General features: G+C 27.6%; 2 protein-coding genes across 7 annotated transcripts in view; one reads left to right on the plus strand and one right to left on the minus strand.

Moving 5' to 3' along the window:
• The window catches only part of LOC127278136 (beta-1,4-mannosyltransferase egh), a 282,071-nt gene that overhangs the window by 59,290 nt on the left and 205,806 nt on the right, over window positions 1-16,975 (minus strand). The gene's annotated exons all lie outside the window — the stretch shown is intronic.
• Window positions 1-16,975, plus strand: part of LOC127278121 (AT-rich interactive domain-containing protein 2) — a 93,691-nt gene that overhangs the window by 32,108 nt on the left and 44,608 nt on the right. For all 6 annotated transcript variants that reach the window (XM_051299665.1, XM_051299664.1, XM_051299668.1 and 3 more), the window contains exons 3-4: window positions 5,450-5,547; window positions 14,326-14,477. In XM_051299665.1, coding sequence (XP_051155622.1) covers window positions 5,450-5,547; window positions 14,326-14,477 — 250 coding nt within the window. The remainder of the gene's footprint in view (window positions 1-5,449; window positions 5,548-14,325; window positions 14,478-16,975) is intronic.

A 16,975-nucleotide genomic window follows, 5' to 3' on the forward strand; every position in this document is an offset into this window, starting at 1 on the left:
TTTTAAAACGTTTTTTTTATATATATCTAGGACAATAAAAAAATTAAATTATAATCTTAAATAATATTAATATTTTTCTTCCATAGAGGACGCACTTTAAAATTGTATTGTTTGGCATACAATTTTAATGTTTGGATAAAGCGCCCTCTATAGAAGGAAAATATTAATAGTTTTTAAGATTATAACTTAGTTTTTTGATTGTCCTATAAATGTACATAAAAACATGTTAAAAGATTTAAAAAATTATTTTAAAAAAACCTTCAATTTAAGGCTTAAAAAATTTACAAGACCCCTTAAAAATATTTTATATTTAAATTCAGTATATATATTATTCTTAAAATAAGAATATAAACCCTGGATCGTGATCAGCACACAAAAATATATTGGAAACCATTTTGATATCTTAAATAAAAATGTAGTGTAATAATAATAATAATAATAATAATAATAATAATAATAATAATAATAATAATAATCGCAATTTTAAAACGCAAAAAGGCTGAAGTGTTCTTTGACAAAACGTATTTATGAAAAAAAAAAAGTAAAGTATGATAAAAAAAAAACTATTTTGTTTTTTTTATTTGTGGTCGTAAAGAAACTCTCTCAACTATATAAACTGTTTAGTCGATGGAGCGGGGCTTTGAGAGAGATAGGTATTGAACGTCTATATGCGAGTACAGTAATAGTAATGCATCCGGAGCTGGGAAACGAACAATTCATAGACTTACGTGGAACGACGAGGTCGTCCACTGTGAGGCGCCACATTACCGTGTCGTCTTTTAAACTGTATACGATATGATGACGAGAATAGCAACTACTATGTATACCTCTCGGGTGTAGATCTAGAGAGCACTGACCTAGTATTCTCGAGCAGTCGCCGATTTTGCATCATACAAGTCCCTTTCTCTCCCCATCCCCCTCTTTTTTTTCTCTCTCTCTCTCACTCTCTTTACCGAAATTTAATTTAAATGCTTATATACTTTTCTCTCTTATATATATATGCGATGCATATATAGTAGAAAGGAAGGGGCAGCACGTGCGATAGGCAATCACCTTTCTGCCACTTACTCGTGTTTACTTGGGGAAATACACACCGAAATACGACAATAGCGATACTATAATAACTGATTGCATGCAAATTTTGTCTCTTTGGCAAAAAAAAAAAAAAAAATTGTATTTTTAAAGGTCGACGGGAAAAAAATTGTTAACGAAAAGAAATTTTAGTGCAACGAGAAAAAATATTCTTAGAATATATATACACTCTAAATCTGAATCAGTGAAAATTCCACTGAATTCAAATCAGTGGCTCAGTTTTCTTTAATTCACCAGTGGAATTTCACTGAGAATCAGTAGTTTTTACTGATTCCCAGTGAAATTCCACTGGTGAATTAAAGAAAACTGATTGTGAGCCACTGATTTGAATTCAGTGGAATTTTTACTGATTCAGATTTAGAGTGTATATTTTAGGGCATATTTTAGAATATTTTATACTTAAATTCAGTATGTAATATTCTTACAATTAGAATATATATTCTTTGTATTTAGTATATAATTTCTTCCACGCCAAATCAGACACCGATTTAAGATCTATATACATCTCCGAATTTTTTGAAACATGTCTTTCAGTACTAATTAAGACTAACTTTCATAATTTTTTTTTTTCAATATTTTTTAGGAAGCCGTTTACGAGACATGGATTTTTCAAAATTACAGAATTTTAATGGTTTTTTTATTTTTTATTTTTGAATGCTCATAACTTCCTTAATAAAAATACATCAATTTTAAACGTTTTTCTTAAATGTGTGTTTTTAAACGTACCGTAAGACGGGGTTATTTCACTTATTGCGGGTAAATATTATCTGCTTCAAGATAGCTTCAAAATAAAATTTAATACTCTTATTACTATAAGTTAATATGTTGAATTTATTCATAAAAGTATCAAAATTTAGTTTAAAGATAATTTTGAAGCAGATAACTTTTTAACAAAATCGAATTTTTTTTTTTCAAATAATATTGTTATCAAATTTTAAATATAGTCATTATTCTCAATTGACGTACTGATCTATTTTTTTCAAAATTTTTTGTAAAGACTGTTTTAAATTTAATAAATTTTAAGCCTACACGGAGAAAAAGAAAAAGTAATTTTTACTACTTTCAGAGTAAAACTGGACCAACTCGAAGTTTCTGCGCATCTCTGGCAATTTTTACTCCAAAAATAGTAAAATTTATTATTTCTGTAGTAAATTTTACTGTTTCCGTAGTAAGTTTTACTATTTCTAGAGTAAATTTTACTATTTTTGGAGTAAAAATTGCCAGAGATGCGCAGAAACTTCGAGTTGGTCCAGTTTTACTCTGAAAGTAGTAAAAGTTACTTTATGAAAGAAATCTTTTTTCTCCGTGTACTTAGTTCGTTTGTAGGCAAATAATTTTTCAATATTTTTGGAATTTTTTAAAAATTGTTGAAATTTTAAATTTTTCTAAAATATCTTCGGTTTTTTTTTATACTAGGGTCAACCGGGGTAAATCCGAACGCTTTTAGTAAGTTTCAACAATAACATAAGTTTTTTCTTTAAAAAAAAAAATACTTCCGGTATTCTGGTGCATGAAGTTGTTACTTTACTTCCATAGAACAATTTTATGGGGTAGAAAAAATTTTTGATAAATTACAATCGCAGGAAACTTAGCGTTCGTATTTACCTCGATACTTTGCAACTTTCCTAAAATATGGGGGTAAATACGAACGCCACTGTATTTCAGAAAAATCTTAGAGAAAATAAATTTAAAGTATTGCAATTGTTAAACATATATAAAAACTCAAAAAAATACGATAATAAACCTATTATGTAATAATGCATCATATATAAATACAAAAATCAAACAGGTTAAAAATTAAAATGCATTACACAATTAAAACCTTCAATAACTTTATCAAATCATAATGGATTTTTGCAAAACTTGGTACAGAAAGTATTTTGGAGTGATTGAATGTAAATACAAAAATAAAAGTCAAATTTTTTAAATTCAAAATGGCGTACTTTCCTAAAACTTATTTTTAAAAATGATCAAATTTGCTAACCCTGAAACCCCCCGAGTAACAATTTTCGAGCGAATCCAATGAATTTTTTAATTCTCGTCCGCCATTTTGAATTTTGAAAAACTGACTTCAAATTGGTAATTAGCGACCCCAAAAACCGTAGAATACCAAATTTTATTAAGATCCTGAAAAACTTTTTTCAACAAACCATTTGGCAAAAAAATTGAAACACTCCTTCGAGAGAACAGAGATTAAGTTTCTGCTTATTAATTACTAACGAGGATACGTATAGAAAGAAAAACTTTTTTCTATGTACTTTTATAATGTTAAAATAATAGTGTAATCAAATAAAAACAATTTTGTGTGGCTTTGATGTAAAAAAAAATTATTAAAAATACCGTTCGGATTTACCCCAGTTTTCCAATTTTCTTGGGTAAATACGAACGGTCTGATATTATTAATAAAATTTTACAGAAGGCAAAAATCAAATATAGTTTCTGTTCTAGTATTCATAACAAACAATTATAAATAATAAAATGAATTTTTAGCTTCTTTTTCTTGAAATACGAGACAAAATACTGAAAGAGTGTCATCTTTGATTTTCAATCTTTTTTGCAATACTTGTTATCTTTGTTTATGCTGTTGCTAATTAACAAACAAAAAATGGGATAATACTTAGAATCTCTTCAAGAGGATCTGAGGTAAAAATTCTCATATCGAACTTATTTTTAAAAATTTTAATTAAGCTGAAATAATTAGCGTTCGGATTTACCCCCGTTCGGATTTACCCCGACTGACCCTACTTACATTTATGTATTTGGATACGCTGATTATGAAAAACATAGTGACAATACCCGAAAATTTGATTTTTATTGTGAATACCATAAAAAATTCTTAAAATTTATGGTTTTTCTTGTTGATTGGGTAAAATATGTAAAATTAAAAAAATAATACCTACAACTTTTCTCTAAAAGTTTTTTTTTTAATTTTGCATATTTTATCCAATAAACGAAAAAAAAACTATAAATTTTAGGACTTTTTTATGGTTTAGGTTTTCAACATAAAAATCAAATTTTTGGGTATTGTCATTATAATTTTCGTAATCAACGCACCAAAATGCATAAATGTACGTAATATTAAAAAAAAACCAGAGGTATTTAAAAAAAAATCTAAATTTCGACCTTTTGATAATTCCAACATTTAATAATTCGAACTTTTAGAAATTCGATAATGTGCACTGAAAAAAGGGTTTGGTATTGACAACCAAACGTTTGGTTGGTATTTAAGTAACCAAAATTTTTTTGTTGAATCAACAAAATTTTGGTTGTCTCAATCAAACTTTAGTTAGGACAACAAAAATCCTTTTTTTTCTAATTTTGGTTGTGTCAAAAAAAATTTGATTGAGACAATTAAAATTTTGTTGATTTAACAAAAAAAAATTGGTTGCTTAAATACCAACCAAATGTTTGGTTGTTAATACCAAACCCTTTTTTCTGTATGGTAATTCGATATTTTGATTATGGATTTAGACTAATTTTTATCTGAATTGTTTGTCTGGTTTTTTTTTAATAATTTAACGGATCTCGATTTTAAAGAAGATTATGTAAATTGCTAACAAAAAAAAGTGCGCACTATCCAAAAGGTAAACGAAAAATAAAAATTTGAACAACTTTTTTTTTTTGTTGCCATGTATTTATGTTAATCATCCACATAGTGCGTCAATATATATGAGAGCGAATTATCTTTTAATAATATTGTTTTTATTATACAATTTGACATTTACTTGATATGTTTTCAACTTTTTAAATGAGAATTACTTTAATATCGCTAAATTCCACGCGACTTATTTAACATCAAGTAATATTTATGAGAAAACGAGACACGAAAGCCATTAACTCTACATCAGTGGCGCGTGAAATTTATACGTGAAAATAAGTGTAAAAAAAAAGAAGGAGAAGAAAAAAAAAACCGACTGCTTTTTGGTTGAAAGAAAGATGGGCTGTAAAATGTTACGAGTTGGAAATAATAACTGTGTGCAAGTCTCTACAAGCCTTGTGAGACGGCTATTAAGAATAAGAGAGAATATTGCAAGCCAATAATTCTTGCTGAATTCTTTCTTTTTTTTTTCATTTTTAATCGAAACAAAAGGCTTTTCTTTTACTGGCAAAAATTATTCTAATTTCAAGAATATATATTTATACAGATCCCGCTTTTTAAGCACTGGAGATAATTTTTAAAATTTGAAAATTGTTACCAAAAAAGGGTAATAATATTTCTTAATTTTTTAAGGGGACATTTTTGATACGGTTAAAATCGTGGAAAATTGAAAATTTTGTAAATAATAATAATAAAATAAATAAATAATAATATTTTTTAAATATCTATTAATAAAAAATTTGTTTAATGTGATTACAGGTAAATTCGAAAAATGAGTGGTCGGTTCTCTGCGAACAGTTTCATTTGCCAAGTGGCTGTGTCAATAGTGGCGTTGGACTCAAACAAATCTATCTTAGGTGAGTTTGCAAAATTTTTTATAAATTTTTTCTTTAAATATTCTTGTAGAATATGAATTTTTACTAAACAGAATTTTTTAGGATAACAAATTTTCGGACGCATGATTATGTTCTAAAAATCATTAGTTAGAATTTTCATTTTATGGAATTTTATTTGTCATAATTTATTATTTTTCTGTGAAGTGAATTTTCGTTTATATAAAAATTGTGTAATATAGAAAATCATTTTGATGAAAATTCTACTAAATACTAATTCGAAAAAATTCAGCTCAAAAATAATTATGACAAATAAAATTTCATAAAATGAAAATTCTAACTAATAATTTTTAGAACATAATTATGCGTCTCAAAAAAAAAAAAAATCCGACTTAAAAAACTCGAATTTTAACTCTACTTTAATTCTGAATTTTTAGATTCGATTAAGTTTCAGAAGTCGTATAAAATTTAGAATGAAGCTGAAATTGGCACCCATTTAATTTTATTATTTAATTCACAGTAGAGCTTAAATTTCGTCTAGGAAATTTTCTCTCTGCTAACCAAAGATGATAAAGAGACATTTTGTCGTAGACATTCTTAATTTTGTCTTAGAAATATTTTTATTTGCATATTTAAGAATTTGCATTTCAATTAAATTTTTACCAATCCCAAACTGGTCACTCCGATTTTCTGTAAAGTTTAAGGAATCTGTATAGTTGCTCGATTAGGCTCAAGGTGAGCAAGAATTGACAGCGGTTGTGTCAAAATTCAAAATCCAATGCTCGAGTTAACCACATCTTGGAGACAATAATTCTAATCGGAGACAATAATCTCTGTTTCACCAACTCTAATTAAAAGTTAATCAGTGATTACAGACAATTTAACCACTCATTATTGGTATCGGTTAGGGATTTAATTAACATAATCGGAATTGATGAAAGAGACAAAGGGTTTATCTCTTGTAAAGAAGGAACCTCAAAGGGGTTGGAAGAAAAGGTTGTAAATAAATAATAGACGTGACCCAATGACCGATTGACCAAGGCATTGGTAAGGCGCGTTAGTTGACCGCTAAATTTTGCCCTCTCTCTCTCTCTCTCTCTCTCTTTCTCTCTACCCTTGAGAGACATGCAGAATATAAGAGGAAGAGGAGCAGATCTGTTTTACTGTAGTCACGAGGCGTCTGCGGGTGACCCCCTCCCCCACTATTTTCCAACGTACTACGTACGTTCAGTGCACTCGTCTGCTAGTCTCATTCATGCCGGCCGGCGTCGCGACGAACCACGTGGTTCAATGTGGACCTGTGTGACGCTCGCCATCGCCAGTGTGTAGTCAAAGTCTTCTCTCTGGCATCAACTGTGTGTCTGGCCCCGGCACTAGAGGCACTACACACTGCCCGACTCAACTCGTGAGGATGAAGAAGAAGAAAGCAGGTGTAAACGATTGTATTGGTCAATGAATACCCTTCCACTATTGCTTTGTATTGTCGTCATCATCATCATCATCATAGTCATCTTGTTCCTCTTTCACGTCAATCACTTTCCAGGTAATCTTTCTAGGATCAATGTACTTTGGTCACTTTTGGTCAATCTCCAAATGGTTTAAAGGTCTTAATCCTCTGCTGTTGTTACTATTGATAATCAGAAATTGACAAAGTACTTTCCTCTATTGGTCAACTTGAAAAGGTTTTATGGCGTTAATCCTCAGCTATTGTGAATGGAAATTGTTAATTTTGAAAAGGTTTTAAGGCGTTGTTTTGTGTTTTTAGAAATGTTTGGTTTTATTCTGCTAATGATAAACAGAAATTGTCAACTTCTAAAGATTTTAGGGTGTTTAGAAATGTTTGGTATTTAATCCTCTGCTGCCGTTTTGCTAATAATAATCGAAAATCATCTTCTTCTGTTGGTCAACTTCAAGAAGTTTTATGGCCTTAAGGGTAGGTCCTAGTAAGGCAGCACCACCTATATCGAAACTAAAATTTTTGAAAATTATTTACAGTATTTACTTGAAAGCAAGACAATAAAATACTTTTCCCTTTAGGATAATTGATTATTGTAATAATAATTATAATATATATAATTATATATATTATTATATATTATTATATATTATTATATTATTATAATATATTTGCATTTGTTAGCAACAGCGCCAATCTCCTCCTGTTGGCAGAATCACGAAATAACTTGTGACATTTATTATCTACCAAATGGCTGTCAAAATCAGTAAAATAGTGTTGATGTGTTATGTTAAAAAAAGTTTTTGTTGTTATTTTCGTGATTGGTGAATCTTAGCTGGTATATTTTTTTAGTGTTTATAAATTCTCCAAATGAAAATTGCATTCTACTCGTTATCTTCTGTTGGTCACCTTCAAAAAGTTTTATGGTCTTAACCCTCTGTTTGTTGTTGCTAATGATAATTATAAATTGCCTTCTGTTCTGTTGGTCAACTTCAAAAGGTTTCAAAGTTATTATTTAGAATATTTAGAAGTGTATGAATTACTGCTGATGCGCCAATTACAGCGATTTTTATAAAATTAGTAAAACTTAGTAATTGAGAACATAAAACTGTTTCAAAATGACTTTAAAACTTATTCCAAATGATATTTGATATTATATCCACTAATGATGCATATTTCGACTATTATCAAATTATTTATTCAATAGTTACAATTGAACCTATCACAGTAATTAGAGCATGCGTATATTTTTCTTATGCTGCTATTACTGTGGTCTATCCAGTCAACCTAACCTCTAAATCAACACTTTTAGCGTTGCAGTAATTCATGCAAACTTGCAGTAATACCAGCATATGCCACTTTTAAAAAAGTTAATATTTTTAATAATTATATTTGTTATTTCTTCAAGTTTAAAGTATCGTTTCTATTTTAATAGACACTAATAGTGATTTAACAAAATGAATTAAATCATTATTTCATTTACATTTTTATTATTTTATCATTAAAGTCGGTCTTGGGCTGTACATCACAGTAATTGGGACATTTACCCTAGTAAATTCCGATGTAGGGTAAATGGTCTCTGCGAATGGTGTGCACCAATTACTGCAACGCTAAAAGTGTTGATTTAGAGGTTAGGTTGACTGGAGAGACCACAGTAATAGCAGCATGAGAAAAATATACGCATGCTCTAATTACTGTGATAGGTTCAATTGTAACTTGAATAAATAATTTGATAATAATAGTCGAAATATGCATCATTAGTTGGATATAATATCAAATATCATTTGGAATAAGTTTTAAAGTCATTTTGAAACAGTTTTATGTTCTCAATTACTAAGTTTTACTAATTTTATAAAAATCGCTGTAATTGGCGCATCAGCAGTAATTCATACACTTATCCTAATTTGTCATGTTGAATCCAAAAATGAGAGCAAAATTGAGGGGCCGGATACAATAACAACCAGTACGCTCGGCCGGTCGCTTTGAAGCCAATCAACACCTCAAAATTGAAACTCAAAATTCGGATTTTTCAGAAGAACTACTTTATAGAAGATAAAAAAACATATCTTTTTTCTCTTAGAAATTTTTTTTTAAATCCAATATTTTGGATAATAAAAGCAAAAAGCCCAAAAAAATTTTTTATCAAATGTAATGAAATTTTAAAATGTAAACGATTATTTCTTTCACAAATAGTAATAAATTTGTTTACAACTTGGTATACATACTAAATTAGGTCTAATAAAGTCATTAAAACATTAGAAAAGGGAAAAAAAATTATTGTTTTATTATTTTTACTTAAAAATTCACATTCTCTAACTTTTGACGGTAAAATGTCTGCAGGGAATTTCAAAACTGTAAGAACTTCTCTTATAACATTTATTCACTAGTATTTCAGGAAATTTTCTGCAAAATTCCAAATCAATTCCTGTTATAGTTTTTAAAAAAATTAATTTTCAAGAAAAAGCGGATAGCCCATCGCGTTCACTGAACCCGCTGGAGACTCTTTCTTGAAGTATGTGAAATTATTTCGGCTCGAATAAGAAATTAGTGAAATAAGAAGAAAGTTATGTTTATTTTTTGTTATTAGTATCTTATATGTATGTACATTAGTATTAGAATTGTTAACAATATTAATATTAGTAACATTTATAATTCATACTTGATATTTTGTAAATATTTAAAATCCGCGTTTTATTGAAAATTAATTCTTCTTAAAACCATAACAGGAATTGATTTGGAATTTTGCAGAAAACTCCCTGGAATAGTAGTGAATAAATATTATAAGAGAAGTTCTTACAGTTTTGAAATTCCCTGCAGACATTTTATCGTCAAAAGTTAGAGAATGTGAATATTGACTTCTTTCAATTTTTAATTAAAAATAATAATAATAATTTTTTTTCCCTTTTCTAATGTTTTAATGACTTTATTAGACCTAATTTAGTATGTATACCAAGTTGTAAACAAATTTATTACTATTTGTCAAAGAAATGATCGTTTATATTTCAAAATTTAATTAAATTTGAGAAAATTTTTTTTTGGGTTTTTTGCTTTTAATATCAAAAATATTGGATTTAGAAAAAAATTTCTGAGAGAAAAAAGATGCATTTTTTTATCTTCTATAAAGTGAAGCTTTTGAAGAATCCGAATTTTGAGTTTCAATTTTGAGGTGTTGATTGGCTTCAAAGCGACCGGCCGAGCGTACTGGTTGTTATTGTATCAAGCCCCTCAATTGCTCTATCACGTCAGCATTTTGAGATATTTGAGATACTCTATAAAATCTACAACAAATTTTTTTTAATTGGTCCAAATTAATAATATGAAAATTCATGTAAATAACAATTTATTTATTATTATTTTTATTGCATTTATAGACAGAAAAAACTCAAATAGTAGACGGTGTCAGGGAAAACTGATAAAATTTACCCCCCCCCCCTATATCTCCCCCAAAATTTCAAAAAAAAGTCAAAAATTTTTTTGGTGATTTTTTACTATCAGGAGGTAGGATAATTTCCCCAAGTTTCACTTTTTTTTTCGAGAAATCAATTTTTTAACTCAGAACATTACTCGTAAAATGCCTCATATGTAAAAAAGAAATTTTTAATAAAGTAATTATTCATGAATATGGATTTAGTAGAACATTAAGCAGCTTGACAATTAACCAAGAGCTTCTGTGAATTCTCGAAATCGATAAGATAGCTTCTTCTATACATATAATATTGAAATGAAGCAGTCAGGGTAGAAGCAATGGATTTAAGCATGTGAAATTGGCGTGAAGATCTGTTGAAAACCAGAGTTGGAGAGAAGTTTGTATATGTAGTTGCACAAGTTGGAGAGCTGTACAACATGATGCGAAACGTTGGATAAAGTTAAAATTAGAAGTCGATATTGCTGCTGCGGATATATTATGCTTGAATATGAAACGAAATATATATATGGGCAAATCCACAGAACCGGCCGATTTTTACTTATCAAGATGAAAATTTTCCAAATAGCAAGCACACCTTTTATTTATGGTTTACTTTCTTTAAAATATATTCAAGAACAATTATCTTCTTGCGTGATTCATTTTATTTTAATGCCGTTTGAGTTAAAAGCCAAAAACGAAAATATTATTTTTCTTCTGGAAATTAAAATTAAAAATGGCATTTCTTTGTTTTTTTTATATATTATTTGAAATATGTGCAAAACATTTTGAATAATAAAATATGATAAAATACAAATAATTAATTTTTTAATTATCAAAAATAAATTATTTATATTTTATCATATTTTATTATATATTTTATTTATTAGCATTTAATTTTTTATATCTGTAAATTAAATTGTTTACTTACTAATTTTGATATTAACTATTTTAACCAACAAACTGACATTATTGACATCGATTTTGATATAACTTTGAAAATAAAACAAATGAAAGGATAATTCATTTTTCACGATTAACTAGTTAAATTTCGATAAATTTTTTTTTATTTTTAATTTTTAGACGTTATAAATTGAAAATATAATTTGGCGTTTGCATACAAGAATTATAATAATGTCTTTATATAATCACACATGTTTTCAACTCATCATATTTTATCCTGTAGTTGTGCTACTGAAAAAAGGCTAAGTTGAAAATGGTTCACGCTTAAACATAGAGTGATAATTATTGGAATATTTTCTTTAATTCTGATTGCACTCTATTCTATGATACATACATTTGTTCGTCTGTTCACAAGCAATAAGCTCCAATTTGAAAAATTCAAATCGAATAATCGCCGCAAAAGATATTTACAAAAATGTATAGACATTTCATTATTATAAAATAATGAGTAACGCTACTTTCAACGACTATCATTTCTTTTTATTTAAGAGCACATATTTTTTATTACTTTCAAAACTTTTTTCAATAAGTAAACTATAATTCACCACAGTTTGGAATTGTTCGGATCTATGCCGAACAAGTTATACCTATAAGAATTAAAATTTATACCTGGAGTAACACCGTATATTTTATTTTTTAAGTTACTTAATTCGATTTTATTTTTTATAAAAGACTAGAAGGTTCACATTTATTCAATTTTCTTATTTCAATAGGTTCTCAGAGATATTACAAAATGGTTGAAGTATGAAAATAATTAATATAATACTTCTAAAATAGAAAAATATGTGAGTAACATGAAATCGGCCGGTTCTGTGGATTTGCCCATATATATATTGCTTTATAGGCGGAAATTGATGTGTATAGAATTTACATGCGAAATATACGAACCCTGAAAATAATCGTGAAAATTCTGCTTCAACTTCGAACCAATTTTTTTTTCCCCTAAACCCTTCATTCGTACTTTGAATTTGAAAATTTATTTTCAAAAATGTGCTAAAAATCAGTTATTCCAAATTGTTGCCTCCTGTTACATTTTAAGATAAAAATGAAACGCATGAATATTCCCTTCATTAGACTTGATAGAATTTTTGTGGGGTCGAATTAAAAATTATCAAATTTACATTTAGTAGAATTTTAAGAAAAGCAGATTTTATAATAAGACCAATTCTAATATCGAAAAATTTCTATATTTAACAAAATTCTGATTTTATATAATTTCTATTTAACTGAACGGTGATAAAGAAGATTTTTGAATATATTGAATTTTCAAATAATACAATTTCCATTTAACAAAATTTATATCTAAGAAAAATTTTCATAAAAAAGAATTTTTATTTATCAGAATATTGTTCTTTTATCGAATGTCTATTTAAATTTTGTTAAATGAAAATCGTACACCGAGAAAAAAGATTTCTTTGATACAAAGAAAATTGATTTGTTTCAAAAAAAAAATATCTTCGTTTCAAAGAAATTTGTTATTTAATTCAAATAAATGTTTCTTTGACCCTATATCAATGTTAGAATTTCTTTGAAACTAAAAAGCTTTCTTTGTTTTAAAGAAAATTTTATTTTGAATAAAAGAAAACAAGTCAAAGAAACTGCACAGAAAAAACTTGGACTCATTTTTGTTGCAACTCATTTTCTTTTGGGTATCGAAATGAGTATGGGACAAACTTCATGTTATTCAAAATGATATTGGCTGGAATTTCAGATTTCTAAGTTGGCATCATAAGCAGAGTAATTTTGTATTTCAATTATTGTTTCTAATATTTCAACAACACCAGAAAGATTATTTTGACCAGTACGAATATTTAGAAGTTTTTAAATAAAAATTATTTATTATTATTTACGTAGATAATAATTAATTTCATAAGTTTTTAAATTTACCGCTATTATTTAAGTTGGCAGTACCGTTCCTGTTGTCAAAACACATGTTTTCATTTTTCTAACCTAAAAACATATTTCCTTTATTATTTTATTACGCGATTACAAGCAATTTTTAATCAAATATATTAAGTCTAGCGTGTTATTTACTTCTTTGTAATTATTATATTTCATGTTTTTGTGCAAAATTATTCGTTATTTCACAATATTTTTCCATTTTTCTTTTTCTCAAAATGAAACTTGCCTGTTTCATTTTGATACTTTTACCTTAGAACTCGAAATGAGACAACCAGTTTCATTTTTGTTGCGAATCAAATTGAGTATAGAATCTATACTCAATTTGAATTCAGGTTTTTTCTGTGTGGTTTCTTTGAATCAAAGAAATCTTTTCTCTGGATGATATTTAAAATTCGATATATTAGAAAATCTACCTACTTTATCTCAGTTCAGTTAAATGGAAATTGTACAAAATCAGAATTTTGTTGAATAGAAATTTTTCGATATTAAAATTGGGCTTATTATAAAATCTAATTTTTTAAAATTCTACTAAATGTAAATTTGATAATTTTTAATTCAACACCACAAAAATTCCGGCAAGTTTAATGATGGGAATATTCAGGCGTCCCTATTTTTATTCTTAAAATAATTGTGAGAAAATTTTCTTGCAAGCCTTGAAATGAACATAAAAAAAAATTCTTTAAAAATTCTCTATGTAGTTTATATAAATTTGTAAAGTTTTTTCATAGCACTACGATATACAGGGTATTTTAATATTTTTCCTGTTTTTCTATGAATATCTTTAAGCATTGTACACGCCTCATGTTCTAAGTGTATATATATATATATATATATATATATATATATATATATATATATATGGCTTGAGTTTCTTAGCATCTCAAATTTCAAGTGCATATCTTGTTTCTTAAAACTATTCACAAATACTGCAGATGGTGCATTTTATAATACTCTTATATATAAGAAATTTTTGTTTTATAATAATTTTTTGCCCCTGAATTTTTATGTTTAAATTTGCAATTTTTGTTAAATTTCTTTTTATTTTATGTAATTTACATTTTTCTTTTTTTAATTGCAGGTATCTAGATAGATATGAGAAAGTACATTTCCTAGGTGAAGATGGTCAGCAAGCAGATGATGACGATGAAGATTCGAGGCATCGAAAATGGTCGGCTCGATCTCTTCATTCAGTTCCATTAACTTACAATCATCATCAACATAATGTAACTGGTAAGTTATCAATTGTTAGTGAAAATATTTCGGTACACATTATGAATATTGTTCACATTTTTATAATTTTTAAATAAAAAAGAAAAATTAATTTAAACTTTAAAAGAGTTTCATTGAAAATGAAAAAAAAAATTTTTTTTAACATTTTGAACCATAAAAATTTGAAGTTTAATAAAAATTGCATTTTTTTTGTTGATAATTGGAAACGATTTAGGCAACATAATTTAAAATTTTAAAATCGTTTTTTTAATCTGGATTTGTAATTCTTATCTAAATGCAATTTTTAACGATTTTAACTGCATTGTTTTTCTTTTGTCCGAAATTACAAACAACCGAACAAAGAATCGAAAGAAAGATTTCGGCGCAATTTTTCAAATTAACCAATCACAATTTTCTGGATAATTTCTAATTGGTGAATTTTAAAAATTGCGCCGACAACTTTCTGTCGATTGTTTGTTCGGACAAATGAAAATTCGGCGTCTCAAAAGTTCTTTTAATAAACCCCGTTGCGGCATAGTGACACTTCTGAGTGTCTCCTTTTTTCTTGCACTTTTTGGGGAATACTTCAGCCACTATTTTACACATTTCAGTAACAAAATGTATTTAAAATGTATTTTAAAATATCTATTACAATATAACTACATTAAAAAAGTGTTTTTTATAAATAAAATAAATGTTACAAACAAATTAAGTTTAAAAATAGCGTTTTTTTACAATAAATGTAATTGTGACTAAACAACAATAGGAAATAACCTAACAATAATGTCTATAAAGTTTTCGGGGTCGCTAATTACGAATCTGGCATCAGATTTTCAAAATTCAAAATGGCGGATCTAATATGGCGGATGACAAAATGAAAAATTGATCGGATTTCTTTGAAACTTGTAACTCGTGGATTTTTGGGGGCGCTGATTACGAATATGATGTTAGATTATCAAAATTCAAAATGGCGGATCCAATATGGCGGATGAGAAAATGAAAAATTTATAGGAATGGCTTGAAACTTGTTACTCGGAGGGTTTTTGGGTCGCTCGTTACGAATATGATTTTGGATTATCAAAATTCAAAATGGCGGATCCAATATGGCCGATGACAAAATGGAGAATTGATCGGATTTGCTTAAAACTTGTTATTCGGGGGTTTTTGAGGTCGCTGATTACGAATATGACGTTGGACTTTCAAAATTCAAAATGGCGGATGACAAAATGAAAAATTGATCGGATTTGCTTGAAACTAGTTACTACGGTGTTTTTGATGTCGCTGTTTATGAATATGACTTTGGATTTTTATAATTGTGTGTGTGTGAATGTGTCTGATCAATTTGATCAATTTTAACAAAATTGTCCGCCATATTGGATCCGCCATTTTGAATTTTGAAAATTTTTTAAATCTGACTTCGGATTCGTAATCAGCGACCCTTAAAACCCACTATAATGCACTTCAAAGATAAATTCCTGTTAAAGAAAAATGTATGTTTTAAAGGGTTAAAAATTCGGTAGCTAAAAATTTTGTTTAGTAAAAATTCGTTTTTGAAAATAAATTCTATCAAATTTTAATTCGAAAATTCGTGAAAAAAATTATTATTTTCTAAAAAAAATTTCTTTAAAATAAAAAATTCTAATTAATAATTTTGATAGGATTATCAGATAAATAAGATGATATTACATATATATATATATATTTGAATTATAAATCGATGATTATGTTATCAGATTATGGTTATGGATGATCCACCCGTTTCCTGCTTTCGCACCCGCCTGTCAGTGAGAGTGTATGTGTGTTTGTGGTACAATTTCACCGGTCTATACTTGATGCGCGTGCGCTTTAACAAAATATCCGTGACATCAGATTTTCCCACCCCTAATATATTCCCCTCTCAACACGTTCAACTATATATACAAGAGAGGGCTCAAGTTTGGCAACTTACTCCCGTCCAGGGCTCAATTCCCTCGTCCTGACCCCTCTCACTTTGTTGTCTATATATCGAAAATGTCGTCTTTTTTTTTTTTTCCTCACGAATCAAAGATGAAAATAATTTCTTCTTTTTTTTCATTCATTATTATTTATTTAAATTGCATTTTTTTTTCGAATATTTGACGCTTCACGAGAAATGGGACCTTAAAGGCAAAAAAAAAAAATTTGAGGTTATGTTTAGTTACAGTTTTAGCTTGATTAAACGTTCCTTTTTTAATTATTATTAAAAAACAAAATTTGTTTCTATTTAATATTTTTGAAATGTAATGAAGAAATAAAATTTAGTGATTTGTATTAAAAATTAATCTTTTTTTTTTTTATTTTTGAATCAAAAATTACAAACATATAACCTACAATTTTTAACCCTTTTCTTATGGAGCGTCACATTATTGCAAAAAAAAAAAAAAAATGGGGAGAGAACATTTATTTCGTGAGGTTCAAATGTCGAAACATAACCTCAAACTAAAAATCAGGGTTATTAAAAGATCAAATTTCTAAAAGTACGAATTACAAAAAGAATTAAT

This window comes from Leptopilina boulardi, unplaced genomic scaffold, assembly GCF_019393585.1.
Source record: "Leptopilina boulardi isolate dan_hultmark-lab unplaced genomic scaffold, ZJU_Lbou_2.1 LbouV2_195, whole genome shotgun sequence".
Classification (NCBI taxonomy): domain Eukaryota; kingdom Metazoa; phylum Arthropoda; class Insecta; order Hymenoptera; family Figitidae; genus Leptopilina; species Leptopilina boulardi.